Below are 19,731 nucleotides of genomic sequence, written 5' to 3' on the forward strand. Positions count from 1 at the left end.
TTCAATTTCTCCTTTTAAAATTCAAATATCCACTGACATAGTCGCTCCACATACTACAGAAAAACAGGGCAAACAGCCCCGGAGATGTGAGCTGGGGCCCGTGTCACCCCAGTGAAGCAGGGGGCGGCCAGGCCCAGGTGCTCTGCCCGGGGTGAGGGGTGGGGGCATCGGGCCCGGCATTACAGGCTTTGAGCAGGTCTGCACCGGGGGCTGGTCCTTCCCCTGCCCAGTCACCCTTGGACCGTTCACCAACCTGTCACTCTTCCTGAGCTGGCCACCTCCCCGGTGTTTCCTCAGGGGATCGGCCCCCAGATGCTATCTGCCCAGCACAGCTTTGTGATCAAGAGCTGGGGCAGTGACCCTGGGCCACACGGCTCTCGTTGCCCTGACAGGGCAGGTCAGAGCTGGTCTCGTGAATAGCACCCAGAGGATGGCGGGGGACAAGGGATGACTGGAAGAGACAGGGACCAGAGGTGGGCTTCACGCTGACTGCGGCCACTCATCTTAGAAAGCGGAGTCAAGGGTCAGCTTTCCAAGGAGAGGGTGTAAAAAGCCTCCAAGAGGGACAATCTTTCATGGCTGCAACATTTACCCCCAAGCATTACTACATCCCCTTCACCTGAGTCTGGGTCCACACTACATCACAGATGACAGAGAAAAACCGGTTGTCACTAGAAGTATTTATGACCAACCTCATAGAAGTTGATTGGGCAGAGTTGCTCAGTCACTAAGTCGTGTCTGACTCTTTGCGACCCCAAGCACTGAAGGACACCAGGCTCCTCCACCATCTCCTGGAGTTTGGGCGGAATTACTCACATGGTAAGTGAAACCTGATGCTACATTTCCAAGATCTCAAAAGACCTGAAACTTAGGCAGTAAAGAGCTGGTCTTCCCCAGGAGCTCAGTGGGCAGACAAGAAGAGCAGTCATGCAGACCTGGCGTCATGACCCGCTACCGATTCCCCTGCGGCCGTGGGTCTCTCTGACAATCTAGTTAATGCTACAAAGTCTTCCTGAGAAAGACACACATTACCACAAGCTTTGTGTATGGTCACGCGGAGCTTAGGGACCAGAAGCCCATCCTTGTGGCTTTGCTGGCAGAGCATGGGCTCCAGACTAAGAATCTTCCACGTGATGCCTGGGGTCCTGCCCCGAGGCCGGGAGACAGGAGCTCACATCCTGCTCTGCCATTTATGAGCTATGGTCACACCACTTAACCCTCAACCACAGATTAGGAATCACATTGCATCTCAAGTATTGTTCAGTTCAGTTCAGTTCAGTCGCTCAGTCATGTCCGACTCTTTGCAACCCCATGAATCGCAGCACGCCAGGCCTCCCTGTCCATCACCAACTCCCAGAGTTCACTCAGACTCACGTCCATCGAGTCCATGATGCCATCCAGCCATCTCATCCTCGGTCGTCCCCTTCTCCTCCTGCCCCCAATCCCTCCCAGCATCAGAGTCTTTTCCAATGAGTCAACTCTTTGCAAGAGGTGGCCAAAGTACTGGAGTTTCAGCTTTAGCATCATTCCTTCCAAAGAAATCCCAGGACTGATCTCCTTCAGAATGGACTGGTTGGATCTCCTTGCAGTCCAAGGACTCTCAAGAGTCTTCTCCAACACCACAGTTCAAAAGCATCGATTCTTCGGTGCTCAGCCTTCTTCACAGTCCAGCTCTCACATCCATACATGACCACAGGAAAACCATAGCCTTGACTAGACGGACCTTAGTTGGCAAAGTAATGTCTCTGCTTTTGAATATGCTATCTAGGTTGGTCATAACTTTTCTTCCAAGGAGTAAGCGTCTTTTAATTTCATGGCAGCAATCACCATCTGCAGTGATTTTGGAGCCCCCAAAAAATTAAGGCTGACGCTGTTTCCCCATCTATTTCCCATGAAGTGGTGGGACCGGATGCCATGATCTTCGTTTTCTGAATGTTGAGCTTGTAGAGAGGCTTAAAATCAGTTGAGAAGATTCACCTGCTAGTGTATTATCTGCACACAAACACCTGAGAAAGTGATGCCTGAACAACACATGGGTGACACTTGTCTGCAAGTCCTAAGAAAGTGCTGGCTCAGCTGAAAGACCAGGTTTTCCAGGTCACTGCTGAACACAGGCTGCCACAAACATGAGCAAGTCAGAGACAAACACCGTACCTGGAGGAATCAGGGTCATGGACCCCCAGCGGCCCTGCTCAGCCAGTTCTGTGGGGATGGTTGTAAAGGACAGAAATAAAGGGTGAACAGGTGGCTGTCCTTCTGGGCATCTCTCAACTGAGGAAGCTGATGAAACAATGTCATAGATGAGCTGAACCAAGAAGAGAGGTACCCTGATTTTGTGAAAAACTGGAAGAAGGGCTGAGCTCATACAACCGGAGTCTCCCAGGGGCTCCTGCAAAGGCAACAGACGTCTGGTCCATGTCCACGTTCTCCCAGTCACCTCCGTTCCCAGCATCTCATCTCTGCTCCACTTCACAGAAGGGAGAATTCCTGCCACCCCCATTTCTTCAGGCGTTTCATTCCAGGCATATGAGGTGGTGGGAAGAACTCGGGTGGGGAATCAGGAGGAGTCTGGATTCTGACACATCCCCTGTCTGGGCAAGTGCCTGCCTGCGTGTCTGGCTCAGCCATCCAATAAATGCTTGTGAAATGAAGAAATGAATGACTGTCTCTGAACTTTGAGTTTTCTCCTGTGTAAGGGCAAACATTGACCTCATCTGGGAACTGTTTTGCAGTGAGCTCCCATGTGTGAAGGCGCTGCAGAATCCATGGGCAAAGACAGCAGGTGGTGTGAGCGCGTGGCCCCCCTCCACTGCTGAGGACCCTGAGAAACCACATTGGGGGGCTCCCGGCCAGCGAGCCCCGGGGCTGCCAGCGGAGTTGGCCGTCACACCTGCAGGAGAGACCCAGGCTTTGCCTCAATGTCACCTGTGCCCATGCAGCATGTGAGGCCCGCATAGGCCCACCTTTCAACCACACCTGCCTACTTATGTTAGCGGCACCCCTGTGGGGCCGAACCACGTCCCCCTGGCTCAGGGTAAAAACCACATCAGGGTCACTCCTTATCCCATACTGAACTCTGTGGACCTGGATGTCAGCTATCACAGGACACGAGATTTTAGTTACATGCAAGAAAATCTGCAGTGACATCCCACCCATAGATGGTAACTCTGCAGAGAACTTTTCTTAATAAAGGAAGAGTCTAAAATTAGTACTCGGTTAGAGAAGTGGGCACTCACTGAACAAAATTCCCTGAAAACCTGCTGTGGGCAAGGTACTTGACCTGGCAGAGGCTGGCGCTGGGTGCTGGTGCTGGGTGCTGAGTGCTGGATACTGGGCACTAGAAGAGGCCATAGTTCTGTCCTCAGGGGTCTTTTCCCATAAAAACAGGTAAGTAAACTCTCGGCATCCCATATCACCGAATGACCTCAATGCAGAGTAACTGTGTGAACAACACACAGAACAGTCAGAGGGAAATGACTATCACTCCTAGAACCAAGAAAAGCAACTGAGCTCTGAGAGCAGGACTGAGTTTCCCAGATGAAGAAAGTGAAACCCAGACTGCAGGGACAGCTCCACCCAGAGATGCCAAGTGACCAGCGCCAAGTGCAGGGAGGGCCACCCCCAACAGGTGTTCCCGCGGCCAGTGGGGTAGGTCCAGTGGGAGGTCGGGGGATGGATGGGTGGGGTAGGGCGGGGACACAGTGGGTACGTGGTGGGGCCCCCTCAGGGGCAGCTCTGCTGCTGGAAACTCTCCCTGAGGTGCCCACGTGAGCACCCAGCCCTGGGGCCCACAGCCGCTCACCTCCAGAGGCCCCTTGGCACCAGAAAGTGGTCCCGCCCTCCGCCTGCTCAGCCCCTAGCCAGCCCTGGACAGAGGGTCCAGGCCCCAGTGTCCCCAGGGCCCCGCTGCCCACATGCATGAACCCTCAAACAGGCGAAGTGAACAGAAGAATCAGCCAGTAAAAAGGTGACAAGGGCCTGAATGCCGTCAGCAGAAAGGTGAGAACAGAGAAACCAGAGGCAAGATCAATGTGCTGCCCCTAGGGAGAGAAGGGCCTGGGGACACCCTGAAGCCAGTAAGGGGAGGCTGGACCCCCGGGGATGAGACTGGGGCCTGGTGAGGCTAGGGCCCCGGAAGCTCCAGACCCAATGGGACGTCAATGCCAGGACGTGACCAGTCACCGGCTGTGAGACACGTCAGATGCCAGGCCTCCAGATGCTGCTGGACAACAGGCCTGACTCTCCTTGGAGCCGTGCAGAGGTTTTCATTAAAGATGAAACAGAGCAGCAGTGGGCACAGCCTTGTTCCTGGGCGAGACCGATGGTTGTCTGCCTGGATGGCGTGAGCTGTGAACTGATGGGGGAGCCTCGGGAGTGATACTGCCAAGGCTCTGGGTCCAAGTGCTGCGTGGGCCCTGACAGCCCAGCTCCTAAAGTGCCCTCAGGTTCTGCAAACAGCCCCAGGGTGTAGATGAGTAACTGTCCGAACCTTCTTTGCATCTCAGACAATAATGCTTTGAGAACCCAGACCTGTGACATTGGTCTGCTCCCCTCCTGTTGTGTTGCTTTGCTGTAAAATTAGAAGCCCCTAAACCTTCTAAGCGGCCACCATACAGATCCTGCAAAGGAAGGATCCCGAGTGCAGAGGCCAGGGCACCTCCAACAGACAGGAGGGTGAGAGGAGGCCAAGGGGCCAAAGGGGAGAGAGTTGGGGGCCACAGCAGGGTTCCTGCTCTCGTTCCACACGTGCTGGGCCCTGTGTGAGGACTGGAACATGGTGAATCCTCACCTATTTGCTGAGCAAATGGAAAAGAAAATCTCTGTGGGGATCATGTGATACAGACACGTCTATTAGGAGAACGAGCTGTTTCAACATTTCAATGGTTGTTGAAATTTTTTGTGAGCAAATGCTATTAGTTAATGAATACTCTTCTGTTAATTAATGCCAGACCTTAAGTTAAAGAGCCAAGGGCTTTCCTTTATTGATTTTCTTAATGAACAGACTTTATTTTTCTAGGTTTAGGCTTACAAAAAAGCTGAGCAGAAAGTGTAGAGGGTTCCCATATACCACCTCTCCCCTATGCAGTTTCTCCCGATTTCAACATCCTCCCAACACACGATACCCTTGTTATTAACACAGTGGATGAACCCACACTGATACGTTATCATTGCCCAGAGTCCGTGGTCTACACTGGGGGTCACTCGTGCACTGGACTTGCTACAGGTTTGGATAAATGGACAATGACGTGTATCCACCATCATCATCTCATACAAAGCAGGCCTCCCATGGAATCCCTCTGTGCTCCACCTGTTCATCCTTCCCTCCCTCAAACCCTGAAACCATTGATCTTTTTACTGCCTCCATGGTTTTGCCTTTCCCAGAATGTCATGTAGTTGGAATCATACAGTGTTTGGCCTTTTCAGATTGGCTTCTTTCATTTAGTTGTGTGCACGTAAGTTTCCTCCATGTCTTTTCATGGCTTCACAGCTCGTATCTAAATAATATTTCATTGTCTGGATGCAACCACAGTTTATTTATCCACCACCTACTGAAGGACATCTTGGTTGCTTCCAAGTTTTGACCATTATGAATAAAAGTGCTACAAACATCCGTGTGCAGGTTTTTATGATACTGAGGCTTCAATACTTTGGCCACCTCATGCGAAGAGTTGACTCATTGGAAAAGACCCTGATGCTGGAGGGATTAGGGGCAGTAGGAGAAGGGGACGACCGAGGATGAGATGGCTGGGTGGCATCACTGACTCCATGGACATGTGTCTGAGTGAACTCCGGGAGTTGGTGATGGACAGGGAGGCCTGGCATGCTGCGATTCATGGGGTCGCAAAGAGTCGGACATGACTGAGCGACTGAACTGAACTGAACTGGACATAAGTTTCCAGCTCCTTTGGGTAAATGCCACAAGCACAGTTGCTGGATTCCTGTGGTAAGACTTGTAAGAAACTGCCAAAGCACCTTCCAAAGTGTCTATAAGTTTTGAATTCCCACCAGCAGGGAGCAAGAGTTCCTGTTGCCACACAGCGTCCCCAGCATTTGGACTTACCGTGGATTTTCAGACATTTTAATAGGTGTGTAGTGGGATCTCGCTGCTGTTTTTCTTTGCGTTTCCCTGATGATATACAATGTGGAACATCTCTTCATGTGCTTATTTTCCGTCTGTGTGTCTCCTTTGGTGAGGTCTGTTAAGGTCTGTGGCCTGTCCTTTCCTTCTCTTACCAGCTCTTTCACAGAGCAGATATTTTTAATTTTAATGTAGCCCTAACCTAGTTGAGCTGGCAACTGTACGGAGAAGGCAATGGCAACCCACTCCAGTACTCTTGCTGGGAAGGTCCCATGGATGGAGGAGCCTCGTAGGCTGCAGTCCATGGGATCGCTAGGATTCGGACACAAATTCACTTTCCCTTTCATGCATTGGAGAAGGAAATGACAACCCACTCCAGTGTTCTTGCCTGGAGAATACCAGGGACGGGAGAGCCAGGTGGGCTGCCGTCTATGGGGTCGCACAGAGTCGGACACAACTGAAGCAACTTAGAAGCAGCAGCAACCTAGCAATGGGCTTCGCTGATTGCTTAGCAGTAAAGAATCCGCCTGCCAATGCAGGAGATGCGGCTTCAATCCCTGGGTCGGGAAGATACCCCTGGAGAAGGGAATGGCAACACACTCCAGTATTCTTGCCTGGAGAATCCCATGGACAGAGGAGCCTGGGGGGCTACAGTCATGGGATTCACAAAGAGTTGGACACACTTTAGTGACTAAACAACAATAAGCCTAGCCATGTTTTCTTTCTTGGACTATCCTTCTGGTGTTGTAGCTAAAAAGTCATTATCAAACCTAAGGTCACCTTTAGATTTCATCTCCTAGGCTGTCTTCTAAAGTTTTACAGTTTTGTATTTTACATTTAGAGCTATGATCCACTTTGAATTTATTTCTGTGAAAGGTCTGTGTCTAGATTCCTTGTTTTTCCTTCCTTCTTTCTTCTTTCTTCCTTTTTAACTTTTTTTTTTTTTTTTTGCATATGAAAGTCCAGGTGTTTCAGAACCATTTATTGAAAAGACTCTCCTTTCTCCATTGAATTCCCTTTGTTCCTTCATCAAAATTTAGTTCACTTCATTTACCTGGGTCTGTCTCCAGCTCTCTGTTCTCCTCCATTGATCTGTGTTTCCATTCTTTAACCAGCACCACACTATCCTGATTTCTGTAGCTTTAGAGTAGCTTTTCAAGCTGGATGGCAAACATCCTTCAACTTTGTTCTTCTTCAGTATTTTGTTATCTATTCTGGGCCTTTTGCCCCACTGCTCTTTTCCTGGTATAAGTTTTATGATCAGCTTGCTTGTTAATGTATCCACAAATATCTTCCTGAGATTTAGATGGAGACAGCTCTATATCTAGAGACCAAATTGGGAGAAGCAGATATCTTGGTAAGGTTGAGTTGCCCTGTTTAAGAACACTACTATGGGTTGAAATGGGTCCCCAGATGATATGCTGAAGTCCTACACCCCAGGACCCGTGAATGTGACCTTCTTTGAAAAGAGAGATAGTGAGGATGAGGCTGCACTTGATTAGGGTGGCCTTGAAGCCCAAAATGACCGTGCCTTCTCAAGAGGAATGAACAGTGACCGCAGGGGAGACACAGACAGCCAGGGAAGTCATGTGACACCAGAGATAGAGACAGGAGGGAGGCCACCACCCAAAGCGGGACAGATGAGGGAGCAGCTCCTGAAATCTGCAGAGGGAGTACAGCCTGGCCCCAACTTTGCACAGAGCTTCTAGACTCCAGAACTGTGAAAGAAAAAATTCTGTTGTTTTGTTCACTTGGTTTCTGACAGCTTGTTACAACAGCACTAAAAATCTAGTTCAAACATGAACTATCTCTGTTTATTTAGATGTACTATCTATTTCACCAGAGTTTGGAGGGTTTTTTTCATATAGTGCACATTAGTTAGGTTTATATCTAAGAATTTAATTTTTTTTTTGAAGGCTGGGATGGGGCAGGGGGGGTAGCTTTCCTCATGGTTCAGACGGTAGAGAATCTGCCTGCAATGCAGGACATCCAGGTTCAATCCCTGAGTTGGAAAGATCCCCTGGAGAAGGGAATGGCAAGCCACTCAGTATTCTTGCCAAGAGAATCCCGTGGACAGAGGCAGGATACGGTCCATGAGGTTGCAAGTGACTAATACATACACGGTGGTGGTTTAGTCGCTAAGTCGTGTCCGACTCTTTGCAGCCCCATGGACTATAGCCAGTGAGGCTCCTCTGTCCGTGGCATTTTCCAGGTGAGAATACTGGTGTGGGTTGCCATTTCCTTCTCTATAATACACACACATAATACGAATTTGATTTTTTGGTGCTAATACAAGCTTACGGTGTTTTCAACTTCAAATTCCAATTGTTCCTTGCTGACATATAGGGAAGCAATTGACTTTTGCATATTAATCCTGTATCCTATAACTTTCCTATAATTTTTTATTAGTTCCAAGAGAATTTTTATTGTTCTTTTTTGTCATGTATAAAATAAGACAGTTTTGTTACTTCCACTTCCTTCCATATCTGTAAGAGTTTGCATTTCCTTTTCTGGTGTTGTTACATTAAATGGCACCTCCAGTAGGATGTTGATGGACATGGTGCGCCCTTGTTCCTGATCTTAGGAGAAAGCATTGAAACATTAAGAAACAAATAACAGGAAAAAAGTCAGCTCCATGGGTCTGGTACAGATCACAAGAACAGGAGAAAGAGACGCTTTTTGTCTGGTGTTGAGATGGCCCCATTTTGGTCACCTGAGCAAATGCAACACAATCTCGTGGCTGCTCTGGAAGGTTCTTTCCTCGATGGTCCTAGAACAGCTGCCGTCGCTCCGGAGCAAAACTGCTCAGGTGGCATTGCGTGGATCCCATGTTGGAGTGGGAATGTGAGCAGTCCTTCAACAGCAAAAGTCGTTTCTAGGATCAGCTGTTGTGTCAAGAGATAAATCAATCAAGACGAAAGCCCTGACGGAGCTGCATCTGCTGAATGGGAAGCACCCTGCCTGGTGCTGTGGAAATTAGAAAAGGTCTTGCCTGCTTGTCACTCAGTCGTGTCTGACTCTTTGTGACCCCATGAACTGTAGCCCGCAGGCTCCTCTGTCCACAGGATTCTCCAGGCAAGAATACTGCAGGGGGTTGCCATGCCCTTCTTCAGGGGACCTTCCTGACCCAGGGATCAAACAAAAGTCTCCTGAATTGCAGGCAGACTCTTTTACCAGCTGAGCCACCAGGGAAGTCCAGAAAAGGTCTTGAAATGCTTATAATTCCCAAAGATGTTTACAGCCTGCTTATAAAGTTGAGTTATTTTACTACACTAATGCTGTGCCTGGCTGGAGCGTTTGTCTGGTGGGGAGAGGGGGGAGGAGACTGGAAAAGGGCCTGCTGGAGGAGGGTGGAGGGTGGTAGAGGACCCACCAAACCCTCAAGGCCACAAATGCATGGCGGCAGCAGGTCTGTCTCCTGGAAAAGCCTGGAACAGATTTTTGTCTCTCTCCACCCCTACCTACAAGACATTCCAGGGGCCGAACTATGCTCTCTCTCTCTCTCTGAAGCAATTTTCAGAGAACTTCCTTCTCTTCAAATAAAGTATTTAGGAAGAAGGGTTTTTAATATAGAGTCTTGGTTCAGCTTCCACCACCCCGGAGAGACATCTCAGGCTTCACCACCAACCCTCTGCCTTGGAGAAGAAGTGCAGACAGCAGCCCCTGGTTTGGGGAAAAAGGTAGGACTCAGTTACCAGTTCATTGAAATAAGCAAGACACGTCCCCTGTCTGCAGTAGGACAGGTTTGAACCTGTAAAGCCTGGTCCCTAAGTGGCTTCCACCATTCCCACCGCACTGGACCCTGTGGCCACTACCTGGGGCGCCCCTGGGGCTCCAAGGTGACCTGCGGGAGGGGGTGCAGGGCTGGCGGAGAAGGCCCTCTCTGCTTCCTCCAGAGGAGGTGGCAAAGGGCGAAGGTGACTAGTTAAACAACCGCTTTAATTCTTTTATTTTTTAATTTATTTATTTTAATTAGAGGCTAATTACTTTACAATATTGTATTGGTTTTGCCATACATCAACATGAATCTGCCAGGAGTGTACACATGTTCCCCATCCTGAACACCCCTCCCACCTTCCTCCCTGTAGCATCCCTCTGGGTCATCCCAGTGCATCAGCCCCAAGCATCCTGTGTAATTCTAACAAGCCATCAGTAATGAATGAAGACCCACAGTCTCTGTGCCTCCAGGCTGCTCTCGGAGAGAGGGCCCTGCAGGCACCTGGCAAAGCAGGGGTGCGTCAAAGACACTGCCTCCCTCACGCTGAGCGCAACCAGTCCGGCCTCGGAAGCCTCGCTGCGGGCCCACCTGCCCGGGAGGTCCCTCAGGGACCCCAGTCAGGAGCCCAGGTTCTCAGTCAAGCTGCCGCCCTACCCCAGGGCAGGCTCTGGCCCCCGAGTCCCCGGTGTTGCAGGGGAGACCTGAGCCGCTTCACCAGTCCGGGACCAGACTGAGCCAGGCCGCGCGCCCCGCGCCCCCAAATGGAGGAAGGAGAGGAGGCCTGCCCCGCACCCCCGTGCGCCTCACACCCCGTGAGCCCCGCACCTCCATGCGCCCTCGTGAGCCCTGCACCCCCGTGCGCCCCGGGGCTGGCGCGCTCGGATCCCCGCGCGCTCGCCTCTCGCCTCCCGCCGGAGAAGCGTCAGGACAGAGGCGGGGTAGGGCGCGGTTAAAAGGCGCTGCAGGTGGGAGCCGGGCCATCCCCAAGAGGAGCGGGCGGAGAGCCCTGCAGACGCCCCACACCGCCGAGCCCGCGGCGCCAGGCCCTTCCTGCCCATCCGGCTGCGACCAAGGCGGGGGAGCTGCCCTGGGACCCCGCGCCCCGAGCGCGCGCGGCAGGTGAGTGGGGTGGGCGCACCGCCCACCTCGGCCACAGGAATTGCATCCAGAAGCTGGATTAGGTAGGTCGGCGCCCGCGGTGCCCTGGCCCTCAGCACCCCACCTCCGCGCCCCTGTCGGCGACCTTGTTCGGGGATACAGTCCACCGGATCCGCCTGCGCCCCGCATCCTCCCGCCCGCCGCCGGCACGCTCGCAGGAACGAGGATGGACTGGTTTGACTTTTCCCCGGGTCCCCCCGGACTTGCACAGCAGGTTTTATAGAAGCCTCACGAGTGTTCAAGTGCCCCTTTCCCCCACTTCCTCTGAGGCGGTTTGGTGTGTCCTGGCTTTCACGGGTCACTGGCAAGGTCGGGCTCGCTTTTGGGGGCGCGGAACTAACCAACAAGCCCAGGGAGACCTGGCGGGAGTGGCCCGTGATGTCAGCCGGGGCGCCTGTGGGCCGCACGTGACAAGACAGTCACTGGACAACGGTAATTAAGTGTCACTGGTGACACATCTCAGTTAAAAGGCGGAGGCACCAGAGGCCTCTTCCCTCTGGTGGGGGAGACGGGCTGGGTATCACCTGGCACAGGTGTGTGGTTGTGACCGGTTTGGCTGTCCTTCCTGGAGAGTGGACGGAGTGTGAGGTGAGTGTGGACGGAGTGTGAAGTGAGTGTGAGATGGACATAGCTGTGGACCCCAAGGGGCTGGGGGCCTGCAACCACAGCCCTGGCATCACCTCCCCAGGTGGCATTTCACTGTGGGTTGAGCACCTGGTTAAATTCATCCAGGCGCCCTTGCTCTCTTTCTTGGGCAGACTTGATGCCAAAGAAGACTTCTTGTCCCAGCTCTGGCCAGTGTTCTAGAAGAGACTCCTGCCCCAGCCAGCCTCCTTAGAATTGCAGGACGCACAGAGCCTTGTCTGCCGCTCGTCCGGAGACTCTGGGGTGGCATGGGAACACTGCCAGGCAGGGGAGATGGGTTAGGAATAGAGAAGCCTGCGACATAACTGGTGGCGGGGGGGTCCCACTTGCCATCATCCTGCTGACCCAACCCGGAAAATGCTAGCTGGTTCAGCTGCTCCACCATATGAAAACAAAGTCTGATACCGGAAACAGGGACTTCATTCTCCTTTTCTGACTTTTCTGAATTATAAGAGCTTTAAGAAGGAAAAGAACCAGCAGAGGTTCTGACTGAACAATTTCAACAGGGTGTGAGGAGACTCACCACATACCCTGGCTCGTTCTGAATGTCCCAGGAGCTGTGAGTGGTTTGTATACTTTTGTTAAAATGTTAGAATGAAATTGTGGGAAAATAATTTTCAGCCCAGAGTTCCAAGTCTGTAAAGGCATGATGCTGCTGGAGACGGCATTGTCATGTTAAGATTTCTGTTTGACTCACTTGATCCGTGAGAATGAAACTGGGTCCCTGAGGGCTTTTTCTGTTTTTATTCCCAGGATCATTTAACTCCATCTGGACCTAAATGTTTGGAAGGCACACAGGTTTGCTTGAATGAACAGAGATGGCTAAATGGAAAAAAAATTTTTAACTCTTTGAATTCTTAAATGGATTAAGAAGTACATATAATTCTATGAAGTGTCTACTTCTATATTTAGACTCCATAGACTGGAATTTTTTTTTTTTTTCATTTTTACTGAGTTAATTTTGAAGAAGTATGTGAGTCCTAAATTCATTTTATCTTTACCGGTTATTACTTTGAATGGACAGTTGATGAATTTTTGAGTACTAAAATTTAAAAATCAGCTATCACATTGTCCCTTGGATGACTTGAGATTTCTAGAGACAAAAGGAAAAGACTCTTTTTGATTAAGGAGAGAGTTTAAAGTTGTTTATTTTTCAGGCTGACTTGGGGCTGAGGGAGTATATATTTTATTCCTCAAATTCCATCTTCTTTTTCTTAAAGAAGGGAATGGGCTTGAGGTTCAGCGTTGGGCATTCTTATCATTATTGCTTTTTTGCTATTATTATTTTGATAAGCAAAAGAACCCACACTAAAAATTTTATTTTTATTTTATTGTGTTTTTGAAGTACACAGCATCAGGAAACTGGCAGGGGCTAGACAACCCCCATAACAGTTCTGGGGATGAAGGAAAACTGGCACACCAGGGTCGTGCAGTGGACACCCAGGGAGGAGCCGAAGGCCTGTGCACAGCTACTCTTTCTCCCTCCTTGGGTCACATCCTCATTGCCCTCAGAATGTGCACTGGGTTCCTGTTCCTGGGGGATGCTGAGTGCTGCTGGAGGCTGGGTGATGGGTGATTGGTGATTGATGGTGCAGGAAAACAACGGCCTGGAAGAGGGACCCTCACCTGGAGTCCTCTCTGGCCGAGGAGCTGTGAGTCCTTGACCGGAGCCCAGGGTGCTGGTTTTGCATTGGCCTGATTGCCTCTTATCAGCACAGGCTTTTCCATCATCCAGAGCTGATGTAGACGCAGTGAGGAGTGTCCTGTCCTCAGGTCCATCGGAGACTCGGGGATGAGTCATTGGAGGGAGTCCCGCCCTGGGAAATCTTCGCCTGGAGGCAGGTGCTGAGGGATGTGGTCTTTCCTGCGCCTTTAGTTTAGCTTCTGTCACCAGTGACACTGGAACGGCTTTGTCAGCCAAACTAGTTGTGAATAAATAAGTTTTAAAACAAAAAACTATATTGCTGAGGCAGAATGTTAATAGACCTAAACTATTTGAATTGTAAGAGGGAAGCACAGTCTCTCTTCCTAGCACTGTCTCTTCATAAGTCAGGTCCCTGGTTTCCTATTTTCAGAGCAAAGCACTTGGGCTGCGGCCATATGTCCAGTGAATACAGACACCACACAGCCTGGTGGTCTTTGCCTCCAGGAGGTTGAGCATCACCACCTTCCTGCAGCCGGAGACTGGGGCCAAGCAAACCTACTCTTTCCTTAAAGGAGAGTCAGGAAGGCGCCAGTTGAAAGAAACCAATCTGGGCCACAAGGAAAGAGTTAATAGTGTACTTTTTATTGAAAAAGCTCCTCCCGTTGGCTGCAGCCTGCTTGAAGCCTGAAAGGAAAGAGGCACTTTGTTTAATACTAATTGTGATGGTTCCGAAGGAGGCAGTTATTATGGAAAGTAATTTTGCCTTCAGGTCTCCTGCAACCAAAATGTTTCCAACAGGCTCACCCCTGGCTCTCCTGCAGGGGAGGGGGGCCTGCTCTCGGTCTAGTGCTCCTAGTACAGATGCCTCCAGGGTGACAGACACCAGAAAGGGTGCAGACACCCTAGGAAGGCACCTCATTTCTTTTTCTTTATTTAAAGGCAAATAGCTGCTTTTAGTCAAAGTCCCCAGTGTAGTTGAAAGAAATAAAGCTGCCGCCACGATAATTGTCCCTGTTTTTTAAGGAGATGCTCCAGGGGCAGGAGTGGAGGAATCTGCTCTAGAAAGTGGAGTCCTTACTTGAGGGGTGACCTCCTGACCTCTCCCTTGACATCAGCCTCTCTGAATCCCTTCTGGCCAGTGTGGCCTCTGGCCCTTGGGTTGTGGGGTGGGTGGGGATTGTGCCTTTCTCAGGCAGCTGTGAAGAGAGAACTCAGAGAGGAAAGAACCTTCTTACCGGTGGGAGAGTTTAAATTCTCTACACTTCGAAGAGTTTGAAAAACTGTAACCTTTATTTGATCAATCAAAAGCTTGCTGGTTGGGCATTGAGTCCACCCCACTTTTGTGGGAGAGGTCTTCTGGTTAACCGGAGAACATCTCCACCTTGTAAACAGACAGAAGGGACTTCCCGGGTGAATGGCCACTGTAAAGTATGTCCAGACATCAGATGACCACATTTCTTCCTCCCACTGGGTGTATCCCAGTGCTTCCAGAGAATGAGGATGATGGCTGGGAGGATTTATTCTGACAACTTTCACCAGGGGCTGAATCAATCCTACAGTCCACATCATCTCCAACAAGGCTTTTAGATCAAAGACTCATTACTGTGGACTTGGAAATCCATCAGCCCATGGGGTCAGCGGTCTGAGCCTGGGACCAGTCTTTCTGACCAAGGTTCCCATGTCCCCACCCCCTGGGCACTCACACAGACTCCAATCAAAACTTTAAGGACCAGAAACCACAACTTTAAAGAATGTGCTTTTAAAGAGGTGCGCTTTTTTGTTTTTCCTCAGCTCTTTTTTTCAAAAAAGCAAAAACCTGGCTTTCTGACTGCAGATCTGCCTTTGGGTACTGTCCTGGATCCACATAGGAATCAAGCCTCTGGCTGCAAGCACCCCCGGGGCTCCTTCCAGGCTCTGCCCCACCTCCAGGTCGATGCTCCGCTGCGTACAGATCTTTCCAGGAACATGAGTGAAAAGCTGCCCGGGGAAACCAGGCTCCCCTGTCCTCAGCAGCCTGAGCTCTCGAACCTTCCCGACACCTTGTCATGCGGGTGTCCCTCGTGAGAGACACAAGAACACTGGCCACAGCAGTTGGCGCACCCTGGACACAGCCAGCTTCTCATGGTGTGAGAGTCCCCTTGGCCGGGACCCAGCTGGGCCCCGGGATTCAAGGGTGATGGCTGATGTCTGCATCCAGCAGACGCTCAATGAGTGATGGCCAGCCCTTAGGGGCTGTCGTTTGGTTGGCCCTGGTGATGCAATGGAGGGAGGGCTTTCCCTGTACTTGGCTCTGACTGTTTTGGACAAAGAAAAAGACAGAAGAGGATGCTTCCAGCACTCTGCACGCCGCTCCCCCTGCCCAGTGAGTGCCCGTCTCACCCCCACCAGACGGCAGAGGAGGGTCCCATACAGGACAACGTGGATAGAGGCATGGCCTCCTGAGACCTTGAGTCTTCCCAAGGACATATGCTCTAAAAGTCAAACCAAGGGCAAAATATTTCTCAGACCGCCAAACGAAATGGGCGCATCCTTTCACAGTATAGGATGTGAGAGAGCTGGCTTCTGAACACACCTGGGTATACCTGGGCTCAGCTGGGCACACCTGGGCTCACCTGAGTGCAACTGGGCACCACCTCCACCTCCCCAGTTGCCTCCTAGTATTAGCCAGTATGATGCCAAGGAAGCAGGTGGTGGACAGAGTGGGGGACCCTAAAGAGACTGTGGGGAGTCAGCCTGAAAGGGAGGAGCCTGACCCACATTCAAATGCAAGAAAGTCTCCTGGAGGGGGGTGGACAAAAGGCTTTGGGGGGCATCTCCCTGTAAATGGGCATGAGAACCTGGTGAGCATGTTTTTTTCTGAGGAGATGGTCTTTCCCTTTTAGAAGATTCTCAAAGGGTCCATTCTCCTCTGTTCTGAGTAGATGCTGACTAGCTCTCAGGTCTGCTGTTGGCAGTGTGGAGGCGTCCACCGTGTGAACTGTGCAGGTTCACAGTGGAGGCTCTACCTCAGGATGCTGGATCAGGGCGTTGTCGGCGGGGGGGAACCCCACTGCAGGAGGAGCTGGCCCTCCACTCGTGGCTCCTGCTGTGAACTTGGAGCCCATCAGCATGGAGCCGGCACTGCCAGTGATGGGAGAGCAAAGTCAGCCTGTTTGTAGAGGCCTGTGGTTCTCTTCTGAAAGAGGCTCTTGGAGTAGCTATGGTACTAGGTTTCCTGAGAGCACATGATTATGGCAAATGATGTTGTTTGAGTCCCTTCTTAGTCTGCTGGATAAAATGAATGATTTTTTTCCCCCTTGGATAAGCCATTTAATGCATAAAGTCTACTGAGGAACCTCTGTGATCCCTTGACCAGAGTGAAACAAGAATTAAAAGGGAGCTTGGAAACAAATGTGTTTGCCTGAGTTCCTGGGTCAGTGTCAGGCAGCAATCTAACTTATAATTCGACTTCAGCTGAATCAAGATGAAGTCAAAAAAAGAAAAATTAAAATATCCTGTGTTAATGCATGTATGTGGAATCTAGAAAAATGGTACAGATGAACCTATTTCCCGGGCGGCAATAGAGACACAGAAGTAGAGAACGGATTTGTGGACACAGAGTAGGGAAGAAAGGGAGGGACGAACTTGGAGATTAGAATTGATGTCTATACACTACCATGTGTAAAATAGATATTAATAGCTAGCAGGCAGCTGCTGTATAACACGGAGCACTCAGCTCTGCTCTGTGATGACCAGACAGGTGGAATGGAGGGTGGGAGAGAAGAGATATATGTATACATATAGCTGATTCACTTTGTTGTACAGCAGAAACTAACACAGCATTGTAAAACAATTATATTCTTTTATTTTTTATTTTAAAGATGATCCTAAACCCTTATGAGAACTTGAGAGTGTTCTCAGGGTGGGTATTCCCCCCCACCAGAAAACTGCCTACTGGCAGTCAAGAGGGTGATGTCAAGAGAAAGGCTCCCGTCTATGACATTAGAGCTGTTTTACAAGGAGGGACCACCCCACTCACAACTCTGTGTTCTCACCTGAGCAGGGTGAAGCAGCAGCATGGACTGGGGCACTCTGCACACGTTCGTCGGGGGCGTGAACAAGCACTCCACCAGCATCGGGAAAGTGTGGGTCACCGTCCTCTTTGTCTTCCGCGTCATGATTCTGGTGGTGGCCGCCCAGGAGGTCTGGGGAGACGAGCAGGAGGACTTCGTGTGCAACACCCTGCAGCCCGGGTGCAGGAACGTGTGCTACGACCACTTTTTCCCGGTCTCGCACATCCGGCTCTGGGCGCTGCAGCTCATCTTCGTGTCCACGCCCGCCCTGCTGGTGGCAATGCACGTGGCCTACTACAGGCACGAGGCTGCCCGGCGGTTCAGGCGGGGTGAGACGAGGAGTGAGTTCAAGGACCTGGAGGACATCAAGCGGCAGAAGGTCCGGATCGAGGGTTCGCTGTGGTGGACCTACACCAGCAGCATCTTCTTCCGCATCGTCTTCGAGGCTGCCTTCATGTATGTCTTCTACTTCCTGTACAATGGGTACCACCTGCCCTGGGTGCTGAAGTGCGGCATCCAGCCCTGCCCCAATCTGGTGGACTGCTTCATCTCCCGGCCCACCGAGAAGACGGTCTTCACTATCTTCATGATCTCCGCGTCTGTCATCTGCATGCTGCTCAACGTGGCCGAGCTGTGCTACCTGCTGCTCAAGGTGTGTTTCAGGAGGTCCAAGCGAGCGCAGACGCAGAAAGCACCCGCCAACCACGCCCTCAAGGAGAGTAAACAGAACGAGATGAATGAGCTGATTTCCGAGGGCGGGCAGAACGCCATCACCGGGTTTCCCAGTTAAACAGTGGAAGGCACCGCATAGCTGGCTTTCCTAATTCATAGACACCTGAGTTAACTTCCTGTAGAATAATCAGGATGGGACCATGTGGTCTGTTCTTGACAACCGGGCCATGGTGTAACTTTACATGTGGGTTTCAATGGACAGTCTGACATGGGGGTATTTCCTGAAAACTTAAGGACATAACTGATGTCGATAAAGGACATTCATCTAGAAATTGATACTTTTATTAGGAAAAGATATTTTTATAGGATTGAATGTTTTAGTTCTGAATTTATATAAAGTATTTTTATAATGACTGATCTTCCTTACCTGGAAAAACACACAATGTTAGCTTTCGAATCATCCCGTAAGTGTCTAATATTTGAACTTACTCTGTCCTGTCGTAGATATCTGCATTGTCATGAGCTATCTTGGCTGTTAGGGTGGAAAGTGTTTGTCGTACAATGTATTTTCACTGCTTTCTGGGCATGGCCAGAGCTATATGGAAGGGGGTAGCTTTTCAAATGGGTGATTTGCAATCCTTATGAACAGCTGATGCAAGAATGCACTCTCAATAAAGATGAGTCCATTGCTGAAGCCACCTGGCTCCAGGTTTCTGTTCTGTCTGGGGCATCACATCCCAGGCGACCTGATCAGTGGGTTGGGGTAGTTGCTGGGGAGGCTGCGGGCTTGAGGCTAGAGTGGCTAAAGTCCATGGACTCCTGCTCTTTCTTCACATCCCTTGAGCAGGGGAGGGTTAGGGTCAGTTGCTCCAGAACAAGGAAAGTGTCCTCGGGGTCAGCCCAGCCTTGTCGGAGGCAGGTGGGAGGTTCCACCCTTCTGATGGGAGAGGGGCCCCTTCGGTCCATGGTGACCAGCAAGCACCCAGCTCCATGCCCACAGGTGGTATCAGGGTTCATGGGTGGACACAGATGCTCTTAGTGAGGGCATTGGGGCACCACCCAGAACTGGTCACTCCGCAGATGTCACACACCAGGGCCACCCGTGTGAAGGCATGCAGTTGGCACACGGGCTAAGTGTAGAGACACCTAGAGAGCAAGGGATGGTCTCCAGGGTTCCAGACCCACTCCCCATAAAAACAAAACAGTAAGTCTCATTTCCTTCAGAGTCTGAATTTCAGAGAAACTCTCTCATCCATAAATATTTTAGTAGCAATCCACAAAAATCAAAATCTAACCTATAAAAACAAAGCACGGGGGCTTCCCTGGCAGTCTAGTGGTTAGGACTCTGCACTTCCACTGTAGGGGACTCAGGTTAGATCCTGGATTGGGGAGCTAAGATCCCACAGGCCACATGGCACAGCCAATAAAAGCAAAACTACAATCCTCACGTGCAAAATCCAGCCGGCATCCGTAATCCCCGTAACGGTTTTTCTGGATAAACGGCTGTTTGCACAGGTCTCCAGCAAAGCTCACAAACACGAAAGGGGAGCGTTGGGAGCGGGGTGAGACAGCCCTGGTGGCACCCCTACCGCATGGGAGAGGCATTTCCTCTCGGGGCTCTCAGCTGGCCCCTGCCTCTTCCATTTTCCATTTCTTCTCTGCTCCTTTACCATACTCAATGCTCCTGCTCCCAGAGCCGTCTCTGGCCGCCCATCAGGGTCTGAGGCGGTGGTCACACTGCCTAGTTCTCCCCGGCCCCCAC

At 50.9% G+C, this 19,731-nt stretch overlaps 1 protein-coding gene across 7 annotated transcripts; it reads left to right on the forward strand.

Annotated features, from left to right (window-relative positions):
• The first annotated feature begins 10,776 nt into the window (after positions 1–10,776).
• On the forward strand, positions 10,777–18,663 carry GJB6 (gap junction protein beta 6). 7 transcript variants are annotated; one of them, XM_060394108.1, is made up of 4 exons: positions 11,448–11,543; positions 12,354–12,398; positions 15,037–15,607; positions 17,288–18,663. In XM_060394108.1, the coding sequence occupies exon 4, from the start codon at positions 17,302–17,304 to the stop codon at positions 18,085–18,087; it is 786 nt and encodes a 261-aa protein (XP_060250091.1). In that variant the 5' UTR covers positions 11,448–11,543; positions 12,354–12,398; positions 15,037–15,607; positions 17,288–17,301; the 3' UTR covers positions 18,088–18,663. The 7 variants fall into 7 exon arrangements, with proteins under 7 accessions (XP_012040103.1, XP_042110845.1, XP_012040099.1 ...); XM_012184710.4 differs by lacking the exon at positions 15,037–15,607; XM_042254912.1 differs by lacking the exon at positions 12,354–12,398.
• The last annotated feature ends 1,068 nt before the right edge of the window (positions 18,664–19,731 follow it).

This window comes from Ovis aries, chromosome 10, assembly GCF_016772045.2.
Source record: "Ovis aries strain OAR_USU_Benz2616 breed Rambouillet chromosome 10, ARS-UI_Ramb_v3.0, whole genome shotgun sequence".
In the NCBI taxonomy this organism is placed as follows: Eukaryota; Metazoa; Chordata; class Mammalia; order Artiodactyla; family Bovidae; genus Ovis; species Ovis aries.

What these genes read in the sequence shown, in the direction of transcription:
- GJB6 (XM_012184713.4), top strand. Translation starts at nt 17,302, where the DNA reads ATGGACTGGGGCACTCTGCACACGTTCGTCGGGGGCGTGAACAAGCAC.